General features: G+C 38.2%; 1 protein-coding gene across 2 annotated transcripts in view; it reads right to left on the bottom strand.

The window, feature by feature from the left end:
* The window catches only part of SLC26A5 (solute carrier family 26 member 5), a 59,963-nt gene that overhangs the window by 33,021 nt on the left and 11,359 nt on the right, over positions 1 to 15,583 (bottom strand). For both annotated transcript variants that reach the window (XM_037057083.1, XM_037057084.1), the window contains one exon: positions 1,219 to 1,423. In XM_037057083.1, coding sequence (XP_036912978.1) covers positions 1,219 to 1,370 — 152 coding nt within the window. In that variant the 5' untranslated portion in view covers positions 1,371 to 1,423. The remainder of the gene's footprint in view (positions 1 to 1,218; positions 1,424 to 15,583) is intronic.

Raw genomic sequence — 15,583 nt, 5'->3', positions numbered from 1 at the left:
GCTGAATCTATTATGTCTGGTTTTCTTGGTTAGGTGGAACACCAAGCTGATAAAACCAAGGCCTTGCATTTAATCCCTATGTGGTTCAATTAACTTTGATCTATAGACCATGTTCTGGGCCTTGACCAGTCCTTTGGCCAGATTATACCAATAATCAAAGATATCACCGAGTAAGGGTATAAATAGATGAGTTTCACTGCCACTCTGAAAACCTTAAGTTCTCCTTGTGACAAGGAAGTAATTCATTCCATTCAAAATATAATACATTATTGCAGCATAGATAGTATCGTGGTGTTTTACATAGTGTCTTTAGTGGTTAAGAGTAGCTGGTAATTGGATGAAGGAGTATTTTGAAAACAAAACATGAGGCATCTGTGGCAATGAATTTGAGTGGAAGAAACTAGATTTGATACATCATTTAGAAAACTGAGATAGTAATAATAGCTACACTTATAAAGTGCTTGCCATATGCCTAACCCCTAGCAACTCTATCATGTAAGTATTATCACCCCCATTTTACAGAGCAGGAAACTCAAGCATACAGCTGGTAGGTGGTTGGGACTAGGATTAAAGCTCATACATTCTGACTCCAGTGTATACATTTTTCACCTCTCCTGGTGATTATACCTTGAGCACAGGGCCACTATGAAGCTTAAATAAACACAGAACACAGAAGGTGTGAGCCCAAGGGTTCAGGAGGCAGTAACCAAATGGTTTGTTTTTGAAGTTTGGGAGCTATCAATAGGCACACATATATTAACATTCCCTGGCCAGCAACATGGCTGTGTAAGTGTCTCCAAAATTAAGAGTCACAGGACACTGAGGGACCTCAGTCTGGGGACTTAGATTCAGGCTGTTGCTGAATGGGGTAGAAGTCAAGGGTAGAAAAAAGAGAGTGGTTGGAGCATTCTGAGACACAAAGGGAAGAGGTAGATATTTTGAAAGTGGTAGAGAATTGGAAAGCAGGTTTTTTATGTAAACTTTTACACACATATCCCCAAGGCATAGTAGAAGTTAATAAATATAGTGAAATAGATAACAAAGCCTGTGCTCAATCAAATATCTATCACTGCCTGAACCCTGTGGATAGTTCTGCAAAGCACGAGTGCTCACCGTTCATTTTTTTGTGCATTTCACCAGATTTTCCTTATACATTTATCTTGCTTCGTTCATAAGTGAATGACAGGAATAAAGGTATCAGGTTAAAACACAACATACGTGAATGCTTGTTTCAGCTTATCCCCAATGGAATCCGGAATCTTGTCTTTCTTGTGCAGCCTCTCCTGCAGGACCAGATGACTGAAGACTGGCCTGTCCACACAGAACCTCTGGGTTGCTGCAAGGATTTCATTCTCTTCAGTATGATCCATAGTACTCGGAAATTATTCACCAACAGCACGAGACAAGCATTTCCCGAGTGTCACTAGGGAGAAAATAAAAACTCTACTTCAGATGCCAAAATCCAACTGGTGACTGTTCTTGAGCATCTCTCCCTTGTGGCCTTCTAAGTCCTTCTGAAAACGCCTCCATCTTTGGACCCCCCAGAGCACCCAACATGGTGATCTGTACATAGCAGGCACTCATAAGTGAAATCAAATCAATAAAAGTCAAATTGCCCACAGGACAATCAGTGAATAATATGGGTACTTTTAACAAAACTTATATTAAAATTCTAGCTAAATATTATAGTCAGTTGGATCCTGCTCCAGAGGAATTGCAACTCTGACCACTTACGTACCAAGAAAACAGAAAAAGGGGCAAGGTCAGTTCTTAAGTTGACTCCAAGATTTTGAAGGTATTAACCTTCTTTCTAATTCTGTATTCACATTTGATTACACCTTAAATTAAGTTATGGTGCAGAGCTGCAGCTTATATGTCTTCATGGGGGACATACAATGTGTTTTAAAGTTGAAAATGTTGACATGTGTAAGTCTGTTAAAATGGTTGATCATTTTTTGTTACAGGATAAATACTACTTAGATGAGCAAAATAAATGACTGAGAATAAAAACCCAATATGTTTGTACGTATGGACATGTGTATAAGAATGTTCACTATAGCTTTATGATCATAAAAAATTGGAAAACACCCAAATACCTACCTGTATGCAAAAAAATATATTTTGGTGTGGTAATAAATGGAATGTTATGTAGTAGTTAAAACAAATGAACTAAATCTTTGTCATCATCAATAAATCTCAAATGCTTAATTTCAAAAAAGGCAAAGCGCAGATGGATATTTGGAGGATACAGTTATTCAAAGTATAAAAACTTATAAATCAATAATAGATGTTGTTTATAGACATACATGCCAGTAGGAAATGTTTCAGAGGATGCATGACAATGCTAGACACTAAGATGAGGATACTGCTACCTTTGGGGAGAAGGGGAGTGAAGCTCAGAAGAAACAGGGAGCTTTAAAAAACTGCATCTTCAAAGTTTCAGTTTGTAAAAAAATGAACGGGCACAAAGAGAGCGAAATGTTAAGATGTGGTTAAACTGTGTGGTAAGTAAACTGGTGTTTGTTACATGACCCTTCGTGTATTTGAACAGTATACCTGATAGTAAAAAATTAAGTGTACAACAACATCTAAAGTCATTGTTCCCAACAGAAGCACATTAACAGAAGAGGAGTTGGGGGTGAGTGTGAGCTGCCAGTTGGATGCCTATGTGGTGACCACCAGAGTGTGGGGGTTTCCAGTGTTGGTTAATACAACTCCTTACGGTGAAAAGCTAGGTTTTCACCAAACTGAAATTACATTCATGATGAAATCAGGCTCTTGTGACCAACCACAGAACACTGGAGAACATTCATTATGCAAAGATAAATGCTTATGTCCAGGGAAGCAGAAAATTCAGAAATCTAACATAAAAAAGAATTCTAGCAGCAAATGAAACCAAGGACCAATCAGAATGGTATGAAAAGATTAGTCTGGAGGAAGAGGATTTTTGCAGCAGAATCTGACAAATGAAGATTGTATGTCTTTTGTTTTAGGCTAGCAAAGCTGGTTGGCTTTCTCTCATCTAACTATGGCCACTCCAGGAACATCATAATATCCAGAAATAACTGGGCTGATGTGTGTGAGTGGAGTTTGACCCGTGGCAACACTGCCACTCTGCCTTGTGCTTGCCCCCAAGTCCTCCAAATCATCACGTGACAGTGTGGTAGAACTGTTTGTAATTCAGGAGCTCTGCCACGCTCAGAGTTCCATTCGCTCTAACAAATGCCATTTCTTTACCCTCACTCTCCCTCCATTTACCCCTTATCAGTGTATCTTTCAAAAGCCTGGTTTCGTCTTCTGCTTCTCTGAAGGCTCCCCTCACCTCTACTCCCCCACAGACTGTGTCTATAGTTTCTACTTGGTATAATTTTCTATTTTTCTCCCACTGTATTATTGGTCTCCTCTTTCAGATTGTAAATTCTTTGAGGAAATACCATACCCTAAATTCTCAGGGTCTAGCTCAGTTCTTGTCTCTTAGTAGGTACTCAGGAATTGTTGAACGAATGAAAGGTCTGGGTTGGTGCCTTGTAATTGTTGATAACGTATGCCAGGTTTCCTCTCTGTTATATCACGGAGCAGAAGATTAAGTCTATTGTAAACACTTTTACTGTATTATTTTTTTCAAGACACTTCCTCCTTGATGTTCTTCTGTCCTATTTTAGAAAGGTCATTTCTCCCTTTATATGGACACTCAAAGAGAAAAAAGACCAGGTAGATCTGAGGGAGGCCTAATAAGAATCAGACTCTAGTTTTTTTTTTCCCCCAAGTTGCAAAAACTCAGTTGCACCAATGATTTTACTGCTACCACACATGACTGTTGTCAGTGGGATGAATTGTGATGACCAAAGCTGGCCACTCACGACAGTGGTCTGGGGAAAGGTTTCAAGTGCTGGTGTCGGGGCCTCACTCTGCATCTCCTGAATTAGGATTTCCATGGGTGGGGGCTGGGCAGTGGGCATTCACTCCACGTGAGTGTGGGCATGCATCAGTGTACCCAGGTGTGGCAGCATTTTCTGAAGATTTCACAACAACAAAATAAGTTTACATTGAAGTATAGCAGAGGGAGTAAAATATTTCTAAGATAGCAGACATCCTTATCCTTGTTCCCAAAGTTCTTTGGAACTTCAACAGGAATTCCTCATTTATACCCATTAGTCTGAAGGCCATTTGTTAACCCCTCATTTCTCCTCCATCTAGAATCTCTCAGAATTCCTTTAATGTCATTAGGCAAGTCAATTAGATGTATGGGTTTGTTGTTGTTGTTTGTCTCTTTGTTTTAATTCTCACCTGAGGATATATTCATTAATTTGAGAGAGAGAGGAAGGGAGAGAGGGGTAAAGAGAGACCTGGGGTGCGGGGAGGGTGAGAGAGAGAGAGATCCTTTTGTTGCCTCCCAAATGCACTTCAATAGGGGATCAAACCTGCAACCTAGGTATGTGCCCTTACCGGGAATGGAAACAACCCTTTTGTGTACAGAATGAGGCTCAAGCCAACTGTGCCACCCAGCCAGGGCAGATATATGTTTTGAAAGTTCCCTAGAAAACTCAGATGATCAGGCAGGTGGGCATTTGACGTATATAAAAATACTGGCTTTTAACTCTGCCTGAACTCAGTCTCTTTTATAAAACAACCATGTCTGGGCTGCACACCAGGCTAATTAGAGCAGAGCCTCTAGCAGGGGATGTCAGAAAATATTTTTAAAAGCATCCTAAGCCCTGGTTGGAGCATCACCCTGTACAGCAAGAAGATTGCAGTTTCTATCCCCAGTCAGGGAAATTAAGGAGGCAACAGACTGATGTTTCTCCCTCACATGGATGTCTCTCTCTCTCTCTCCCCCATTTCCTCTCTCTCTAAAATCAATAAACATATATCCTTGGCTGAGGACTTTTTTTAAAAAAGCATCCTAAGATAATTCTTTTTTTGAAAAGATTTTATTTATTTACTTTCAGAGAGGAGGAGGGAAAGAGAGAGGGAGAGAAATATCAATGTGTGGTTGCATCTCACACATCCCTTTCTGGGGACCTGTCCTGCAATCCAGGCATGTGCCCTAGACTAGGAATCAAACTGGTAACCCTTTGGTTCATAGGCCAGCACTCAATCCACTGAGCCACAAAAGGGAAGATGATTCTAATGAGAGTTAAGAACCATTTATTTATAGCCTGAGACAGAAAAATACATATGAAAAAGACACGAGAAAATTACACACAAAAAATTGAAAACCAAAGATACACACTTTTAGAAAATTACTAATGAATCAGTGACATGATTAAAACCAAACAAAATCCCTTTAAAGAGGTTATCGTTCTAATATATGATATGCTTTAATATAACATAATGACTATAGTAAATTTTAATGGAATATGCTTAGTGATAATAAATTGTGAAGAGCAGTTTAAAATATAAGGGCATGATTTAGCAGTAAAAATGTTTTTTTGAATTTCCCATTTTCATTTAGCGAAGTGCTTCTCAGCCCTGGATGCACATTGGTGTCACCAGGAAGCTTTAACTACTATTAATGCTTACTCCACAGCCAGAGATTCTGATTTAATTGGTCAGGGAGGCAATCAGGGATGGAGAGCGTCAAAGCTCTTCAGGGGATTGTGATGTGCAGTCATGGTTCAAAACCACTGACTTAAATAAGGATGGTGGTATAAAAACCCACAATCAACCACCTACCTGCCCAACCAAACAACAAGAAAAAATTGACTGGTGTGTAAATAAATTGTGTGCAATGCATTATATCACTGCCTTTGCTTATATGTATCTTTGAAATATATAATAAAAATTGCAAAAGAGAAAAATACCTAGCTTAGGTTTTTCAGGCGAAGTCATTTCTATTCTTATATTCTCACAACTAAAGGGAGTTGTGTGTAGGTGGGCATGCAACATCCACTACACTTCATGCAAAAGCAGTATTAGTTGTTACAAACACATCATTCAGGGGTTAAATTAGGAGCAAATCTCAAAGAAATTTAGACTGAAAAGCATTAGATGGACTTAGGAAAACATTAAGGTATCTACCCTCTGTAGGGCTGTAAATTAAAAGATAGGATGTCCAGTTAAATTTGAATGTCAGTAAACAGCAAATAATTTTTTAGTCTATTCCAAATATTGCATGGGGCATGCTTATATTAGAATTTTATTCTTTATCTCAACTTTAGCTGGGTATCTTAGTATTTTTTTTGTAAATCAGGCAAGAGAGAGGATTCTCAAATATTTTTGAAGTGTTGGGACCCTGGCTATAGTCCATTTGACAGTTGAAAGATGTCTTAAGTGTAAAAGGAAAGGATTGCTGTGAGGAGGCAGGACTGGAAAGGCAAAGGGCATATTATAATGAAAGGCTGTCCTTTGGGGAACTTTTAATACTCATCAGCAGCAGTTAAATAATTAAGGCTTTGAAGACTATTAATAGCCACCTTATCAAAACAGGAGAGGCCATGCAACCAAAGGACCAACACAAGGAGATCAAATGACCAGACCATTACCTGGCAGATGATGAGCTTCCAGAGTGCTAACTGGCATTATCAGTCACCAAGTTGTAAAGTAAAGCAAACCCTCACATGAGAAAAGTCACCTCTGAGATGGCTTAAAGGGACAAACTTTCTGGCAGGTCCTTCAGCAAAAACACTAATGAAAGAAAAGCAAACAGACTGAGAGGTTCAAGCCCTATTTTCCACAACTATAAAAGAAGAGGTTTAAAAATGGCTTAGAACATCTTTTATCACAGATTTCTAGATCTGAAAGTAATCTTGGAAATCATCCAATTTAACCCCCTCACTTTGTAGGTGAGAAAATGAACTAAACTACACTCACTCTGGGGTAAGTGCTTTATCCAAAAATATTCTCAAAATGCAAAATTTGTTTGCCATTAAAAAGTCATCAAATTTAAAAGGCATAGATATTTATAAGCAAAAATTACAACAATATATAAAAATAGTGATGGAAATGTAAAGTACAGCATAGAGAATATAGTCAACAACATCGTAATAACTATATATGGTGCCAGGCAGGTACTAGACTTTTTGGGGAGATCACTTCATATGGGATACAAATGTCTAATCATGGGTTGCACACCTGAAATAAATATAATATTGCATGTCAACTGCAGCTGGAAAACTAAAAAAATTATAACAAAGCAGCAATATTTTAACTTCAAACTAAAAGGAAGAATTAGTTTCTTGGCAATAATGAAGATACACCGATTTTATGGAAGATGCTCCAAATTGGAGGTCAGGGTCAAGGTCTACCCCTGCTTCTGCATCCTAAGCACCTGAGCCATTCTGTTGAGATGACAGGATTAGTTAGATCAGGAGTTTCCATACTTGGAAGTGTGTCAGCAACACCTGAGGAGCTTGAAACCCCAGGTTTCCAGGGCCTTTCAAGATCCTGATTTAGTAATTCTGGAATTGGTGTTTTTTAAAGCTGATGAGTGAGACTGATGAAAAACCTGTTGGGAAACCAGACCGTGAGCTCCATGAGAACAGAAACCCAATACTGTTGACTTCTGTACAGTAACTGCTACTTAAGGATCAAAAATGCTTGTTGAATGAGCATAGAAGAATAACTTGCCTCTCTGGGTCTTAGTTTCCTTACCTGTAAATGATATTTCCTGATAACATTCTGAGAATAGCATTTGGCAAGTCTGTTCAAAAGGCCAGTTAAATGTTTGTGCTTAAATAGCTAGAATGGACTCAGTGGTCTGAATCTAAGAATGACTCCCCCAGCTTGCCCCCTCCACACACACACACACACACACACACACACACACACACACACACACACACCAGTTCACTAATGTTTTTCTTTGTTTGAAGTTTGATGGTGAGTATTCTTCATGATGAACTGGAGGTATCAGAAGAGAGAGAGTCTCAGTTAAGGTATTTATCCATCTATTCAAAGTAATCAAGTTGCATATTTTATAACTCTAATGATGCATATGTTAACCTTGTAATCCAAGTATGCAGCACATGCCCATACTACATATTTTTTACATAATTTATCTATGGACATCAGCATTAACACCTAACAAAAATAAGTGCTATTTATTATAAAACTTTTCTGCACTTCCCAGAGCAACAGAACACACACTTTTTGATAATATATGTAGCATATAGAAAATTCTTCATGAATTATAGTCCAGAAAAATAAGTTTATCACTTATGAATTTATGAGCCTTTTCCTGAAAAGCAGTTTGAAAAAGGTGCTTCCTCTTCTCCATACTTCTAGAATTCTTGGCATAACTAGAATATATTATCTGCTTTTCCTTATAACAATCATTGATTAACTGCAGTTAACCAATACGTAGGAAGATCCAAAGGCCCTACAATCTATGTAAGCTGTCCTAAATGTAGACTGTAAGCTCTGTGAGGGCAGCACCATGGTCTCCAAACACCCAGCACACAGCTCGGTATGCAGGAGGCTTCCAGACACTCGTTAACTGAATGCTCTCTGAGTATCTTTGAGTGGTAGGGACCAAGGTAGTCACAGTATTTAGGCTGGGCCTCTGCCCATCCTTTACCTCTTATATTTGTCCTCTTCCCCTTAAATTCCTCTGAGAAAGGATTATTAGATTAGCATCCAGAGGAGCAACATCATGTGGTAGGCTTTGGTTTCAGAAGGAATGTGTTTGGCTGCTGTGTGTTAATGGCTGTGTGTTTTTGGCAAGGTCCATAAGCATTCTGTTCCTTTGTTTGCTTATTTGTAAATGGCAGTTGTGAATATAGCCTGTGGAGTCACACAGCCCCCTCAGTTCCAGTCCTGGAACTGATAGGACACCATTTTGATAGGACACCTGGCAGGTTACTTGACCTTTCTAAGTAGGGGGACCATAAACCCTGGTTTATATTTGTGGTCCTCAGAATAACTATTGCTTCCAAAAGTATGCTGGATTAGAAAATAAATTGCAGGTTTCCTTCAAATTCTTTAGCTTTAATGCTGAGACAAAAGTGAAACCTCCCTATAGATCTATAAGGAATGAATTGGAAAATGTGGCTAAAGTACTTATGATGGGGCCTGGCACACAGTAACTCCTCAATAAATGTATCTATTGCTATTACTTCTGTGGGTAGGGTACCTAATTTCCTTCCACCTCAGATTGCTTATTTGTGAATGGGGATAATAATATTCCTTTATTTTTATTTGTCTTTTTAAATCACTAACATGGCTCAAAAAATGCATGATAAGAATGAAAATGAAGTCTCACTTTCCCACGGCTGGGAGGCAGCCATTGGTGTCAGTTTCCAGTGTGTCTTTCCAGGGATATTTTATACACGAGCACATGTGAATAGACTCATTCTCCCATGAATGGCAGCATGAAATAACTCCTCTGCACCTTGCATTTTTCACTTAATATTTCTTGTTGATCTTTCCATGTCAGAAGGGCTTCCTCATTCTTTTACTGTTTAAACAGCTGCATAGCATGCCACTGCATGACTGATCCCTAACTTGTGTAGCCAGTCCTCACAGTGCTGCCCTGAGGATTACTGTAATAATTATAAAGCCCTTAGAAAAGGATACTTAATATCTACTATTACCTTTTTAATCAACCCCACACTTACTTCCTTTTACCTGTCCCATTTCTCAAGGCCTTGTGCCTCCATTTATTCACTTGCTCAATACTAAACTACTGACTTTCCACGTTTGGCTGTGAGGTTCCAATGAGCTATGATACCTGTCCTCAGAAAAGTTGTCATTAATGTCTCTGCAGAAATCTGCATCCTTTCGAGAGTTTCTTCCAGGGGGTGGAGGCATGTGAAATGATATGAACATGGAGAATTTGGGGGATAGGAGGCAGAAATTGTTGTCAAGGAAATATCAACATTTAGAACTGAGATCAAGGGTCTTTTTTATATAAATCATACTACATTTTTCCTTCTTGTTATAAAAGTAATATACGAACACTATAAAAATTTGGAAATTTTCCATTTTTCTCATGCATAAATGACATATTAAGTGTACTTATAAATACATATATTTGTACATGGCTCAGATACTGTTTTAATAGTTTTATATTAATTTTTTACTTAACATTATATAGTTGCATTATATTATATATATGTACATGTGTGTACATATGTGTATATATATAATATATATATCATGATTTTGTTAACCATCTTCCTTATCATTAGACACTTAGCCAACCCAATCACTATTTTTGTTATTATAAGTGGGATTTTGTTTTTTGATCTGTGTGAGTTATATGTGCAATGGTATTAAAACTAGTTCATATTTAAACAATGTTAATGCTCACTTCACTGGGTAACAGACAAAGTGAGTATGTGAAAACTACAAATTCACTTAAAATAATATGAATGGTAGACATTTATGTAAGTTTCTTATTTATGCACAATAATAGGTAAACATAATTATAGCTTAATAATTATAGCTTAAATATTATAGTAATATTTATTGAGACTGTGCAATTAAAAAGCATAGCATCTATGCAAGGTAAAAATTATATGCATTTTCAGGCAAAGGATCTGTGGTTCCCATGGAGTGATAACAGCTGAGACTGTAATGTAGGTGTTTTCACTTCAGAAACTGTACTCCAAGGCTCTGCTGCCTCATTAACTGTATATGAGATTAATTATGTCAAAATACTTATTGAATTTATCTATTTTTGTTAATTATAGGCATGTATTCCCACTCTTCATGACTTGTTTTTGAAACATGGTGATCTTAACAAAATTAGAAGCAAGACTACAGGTCAAGGAAGGCTTCAGAAACAATCGTGGATTTGAAGTAGCTCTCAAATAGTGACTAGAAGGCAAAAGTGAAGGCATGCGATTCTACACAGAGAAAGGAAAGGTAAAAAATTGATAGGAAATGTGCATGGAATACCCAAAACACCCCAAAGCACTGTGTTTTGGGTGGTTACAGGACATGAAACTGCAGAGGTCGAATAAGACCAGACCAAGGGTACAGGTTCCCATTGGAAGCCATATGCTCTCGTTTGACTGACTATATTCCCTCCTCCTTTGTCCTATGTAGAACTACTGATCAAAACCCCAATGCCATGCAAACATGATTTAATTCCACTAAAGAAGCTGAATCCCTTCTAGCACTAATTTGTTGTGACTCCATAAATTGATAAATTACAAGATTTATTTTCCAACTAGGAACACTTGAAAGATCACTAATACACTCAAGGTATGCCTCTAGAATCTTTTTTAGGGTAAAAAGCTCAGTAATTCAAATTGACACTTAAGTCTGAATGATCGATATTTTAATAAGAAAAATTTCTCTGCTTTAAGTGGAAATAAAAGAAGAATCTACTGGTTTACCAGTCATTTCTTTTTTCTTTTTTTTAATATAATTTTTATTTAATTCTTGTTCAAGTACAGGTTTCTGTCTTATAATCCCAACCCTGCCCGCCCCCCACCCCATGCTCCCCGCCTCCCTCCCCTTTCCACCCCCCACCCTTAGTTATTGTCCATGTGTCTTTTATACTTGTTCATGTGAGTCCATTCCCTTTTCCCCTATGATTCTCTCCCCTCTCCCCTCTGGGCCCTGACAGCCTGTTCCATATTTGAGTGTCATTGGTTGTATTTTGCTTGTTTGGTTTGTTTAGATTCCTGTTAATGGTGAGATCATATGATATTTGTCTTTCACCACCTGGCTTATTTCGCTCAGCATAATGCTTTCCAGTTCCATCCATGATGTTGCAAAGGGTAGTAGTTCCTTCTTCCTTTCTGCAGCATAGAATTCCATTGTGTAAATGTACCATAGTTTTTTGATCCAGTCATTTACCGATGGGCATCTAGGCTGCTTCCAACTCTTGGCTATCGTAAATTGTGCTGCTATGAACATCGGGGTGCATAGGTTCTTTTGGATTGGTGTTTCAGGGTTCTTAGGATATACTCCCAAGAGTGGAATTGCTGGGTCAAAAGGTACGTTCATTTTTAGTTTTCTTAGAAAATTCCATACTGTTTTCCATAGTGGTTGTACCAGTCTGCAATCCCACCAACAGTGAACTAGAGTCCCCTTTTCCCCACAACCTCTCCAGCACTTGTTGTTTGTTTCTTTGTTTATGATAGCCAATCTGACCAGTCATTTCTTTTTCTAAAGTAATACCCTTAGTCAAAATAATATAGATATGATAAAATTGCAAGTATTATGGAAGGGCTAATCAGAAATAAAGACCTGTTTATTCTTCTGATTTCTTCCCAATTCTAGTTCTGTTCCCTGAAGCAATAATCATTTTCTTAAAATAATTTTTGATTTCAGTTCTTCTGGTGAGTTCACTTTTAACTCTAAATCAGCTATTAGTATTTTGGGTGGGACTTGTGTGGAACGGTTCTGAGCATTTAGCATCTCTGTACCTGACACCAAGGGCTGATCATTTAGTCAACTCTCCTTGAGGACTGAGCACTACAGTTCTGAATAACACAATTACATGGCTATTTCTAACATCAAATTTATACATTACCTATGAATGTTTACCATGAAAAATGAATATTTAAGTCTCCTTATTCCCTATCATTTTTGTGAGATATTACTATTTTAATTTGTTTAGTTATGTATCCAATACAGGCTAATTCATTTTCTCTATTCTCTCCTAGAATTTCTATTAGATACATATTGGGGCTTGTCTTTATATCATTATGTTTTTTAACCTCTGACATTTTAAATCTTTTTATCTCAGTGGGCTAATTTCAGGGAGTTTTCTCAGATTTGGGTTGAAGTTTGCTAATCTACATTTACCTCGAATATGTTGTTTAGCCAGCACATTAATTTAAAAAGTTTCAGAGACTTCTGGCCAAGATGGAGGTGTAGGTAGATGCACTTGCCTCCTTGCACAATCAAAAGAAGGACAACAGCAAATTTAAAAACAAAAAACAACCAGAACTGACAGAAAATCAAACTGTTTGGAAGTCTGAAAACCAAGGAGTTAAAGAAGAAACATTCATCCAGACTGGAAGGAGAAGTGGAGACAGGCAGCCAGGGAGAAGAGGACTTGCGGCAAGGCAGCCACCGAAGACCAGGCAGGCAAGGCAGTAGCAGCTGGCCCACCGCATGGAATACCTTTTGCATGTGAATAAACCCAGAGGAACAACTGGGGAGGAACCCTGCACAACCCAGGGTCCCAGTGCTGAAAAAAAAAAAGNATCAAAAGAAGGACAACAGCAAATTTAAAAACAAAAAACAACCAGAACTGACAGAAAATCAAACTGTTTGGAAGTCTGAAAACCAAGGAGTTAAAGAAGAAACATTCATCCAGACTGGAAGAAGAAGTGGAGACAGGCAGCCAGGGAGAAGAGGACTTGCGGCAAGGCAGCCACCGAAGACCAGGCAGGCAAGGCAGTAGCAGCTGGCCCACTGCATGGAATACCTTTTGCATGTGAATAAACCCAGAGGAACAACTGGGGAGGAACCCTGCACAACCCAGGGTTCCAGTGCTGAAAAAAAAAAGCCTTAAAAACTCTGACTGTAAAAGTCTGTGGGGGTTGTAGTGGTGGAAGAGACTCCTAGCCTCACAGGAGAATTCATGGGAGAAACCCACATGTTCTGAGAATGTACGGAAACCAATCCACCCAGGAATCAGCACCAGAATGGCCCAATTTGCTTGTGGGTAGTGGGGGAAGTGACTGAAAGCTGGCAGAGAGCCTAGCAAGTGACATTGTTTCTTCTCTGACCCCTCCCTCACATACAGCAAGGTGGATTGCCCCACCCTGGTGAACACCTAAGGCTCTGCCCCTTAAAACGTAACAGGTGTGCCAAGACAAGAAATATGGCCCAGATGAAAGAATAGATTAAAGGTCCAAAAATAGAACTAAGTAATGAAGAGATAGCCAACTTATCAGATACACAGTTCAAACCACTGGTAATTAGGATGCTCACAGAAATGGCTGAGTATGGGTACAAAATGGAGAAAAAAGTGAAGGCCAGACAAAGTGAAATAAACAAAAATGTATGGGGAACCAACAGTGAAGGGCAGGAAACCAGGATCCAAATCAATTTGGAACATAAGGAGGAAATAAATATTCAACCAGAACAGAATGAAGAAACAAGAATTCAAAAAAATGAGGAGAGGCTTAGGAACCTCCAGGACAACTTTAAATGTTCCAATATCCTAAATATGGGGGTGCCAGAAGGAAAAGAGGAAGAGCAATAAATTGAAAACTCATTTGAACAAATAATGAAGAACTTCCCCAATCTGGCAAAGGAAATAGACTTCCAGGAAGTCCAGGAAGCTCAGAGAGTCCCAAAAAAAGTTGGACCCAAGGAGGAACACATGAAGGCGCATCATAATTTTCATTATCCAAGATTAAGGATAAGGAGAGAATCTTAGAAGCAGCAAAAGAAAAGGAAACAATTACCTACAAACCAGTTCCCATAAGACTATCAGCTGATTTCTCAAAAGAAACCTTGCAGGCAAGAAGGGGCTGGAAAGTAGTATTCACAATCATGAAAGGCAAGGACCTACATCCAAGATTACTCTATCCAGCAAAGCTATCATTTAGAATAGAAGGGCAGGTAAAGTGCTTCCCAGATAAGGTCGAGTTAAGGGAGTTCATCATCACCAAGCCCTTTATATAAAATGTTAATCTAAGAAAAAGAAGATCATAAAAACTATGAATGGTAAAATAACAACAAATTCACAACTATCAACAACTGAAATGAAAAAAAACCCCCAAACAAACCAAAAACAAAAACAAACTAAACAAACAACTAGAACAGGAACAGAACCACAAAAGTGGAGATCACATGAAAGGTTATCAGTTGGGGAGGTGGAGAGGGTGGAATGGGAGAAAAGGTACAGGGAATAAGAAGCATAATTGGTAGGTACAAATAGACAGGGGTAAATTAGGAAATGGAGAAGCCAAAGAACTTACATGAATGACCCATGGATTTGAATTAAAGGGGAATGATGATGGGAGGAGTGGTATAGGTGGAGGGGAATAAAGAATAGAAAAAATGGGACAACTGTAATAGCATAATCAATAAAATATACTTAAAAATAAAAATATTCAATGTGTATATCTTTCATATCCATATTTTATTTAAAAATATGCTCTTTTTTATAGTGTATTATTTTTTCCTTTGATTTTCTATTTCTTTTATTCTTTTAGTAATTTTTAACACACAATATTTGGTTCATATATTTCCATTATTTCAAATTCTGGAGAATTGAATTCTTTTGTTTTGTTTGTTGATATTTCCTTATGGTGATTTGTAGACTTTAAAAAATGTGAGTTCATATTAAGTAGGATAGTGGGGGAGTGGTTCACTGTCTTCTTAGCCCTGAGATCATGTCTTCTTTCCAGGTGTGAATAGTACAACCCCATCCTCACACCCCAGGATCTGTATCTCACAGACAAACTGCTGTAAGTTGTGCAGAGCATGAACTTGCACTTATTGCTGTTTTAAAATGGTTTTCTGTATTCTTCAAAAAATTTTTAATTTCTCTTTTTAGAGACAGAGAGGGAGGTGGAAGAGAGAGAGACAGACAAATATCAACTTGTACCACTTATCTATGTACCCCTTGATTGATTCTTGTATGTGCCCTGATGGGGATCAAATCTGAAACCTTGGCACATCAGGACAGCAGTCTAACCAACTGAGCTACCCAGCCAGGGCT

This window comes from Sturnira hondurensis, unplaced genomic scaffold (assembly GCF_014824575.4).
Source record: "Sturnira hondurensis isolate 20B ecotype Veracruz unplaced genomic scaffold, ASM1482457v3 Scaffold0009314, whole genome shotgun sequence".
NCBI lineage: Eukaryota > Metazoa > Chordata > Mammalia > Chiroptera > Phyllostomidae > Sturnira > Sturnira hondurensis.
Note: the sequence above shows the minus strand (reverse complement) of the source record. Positions and strands in the feature narration are given on the sequence as shown.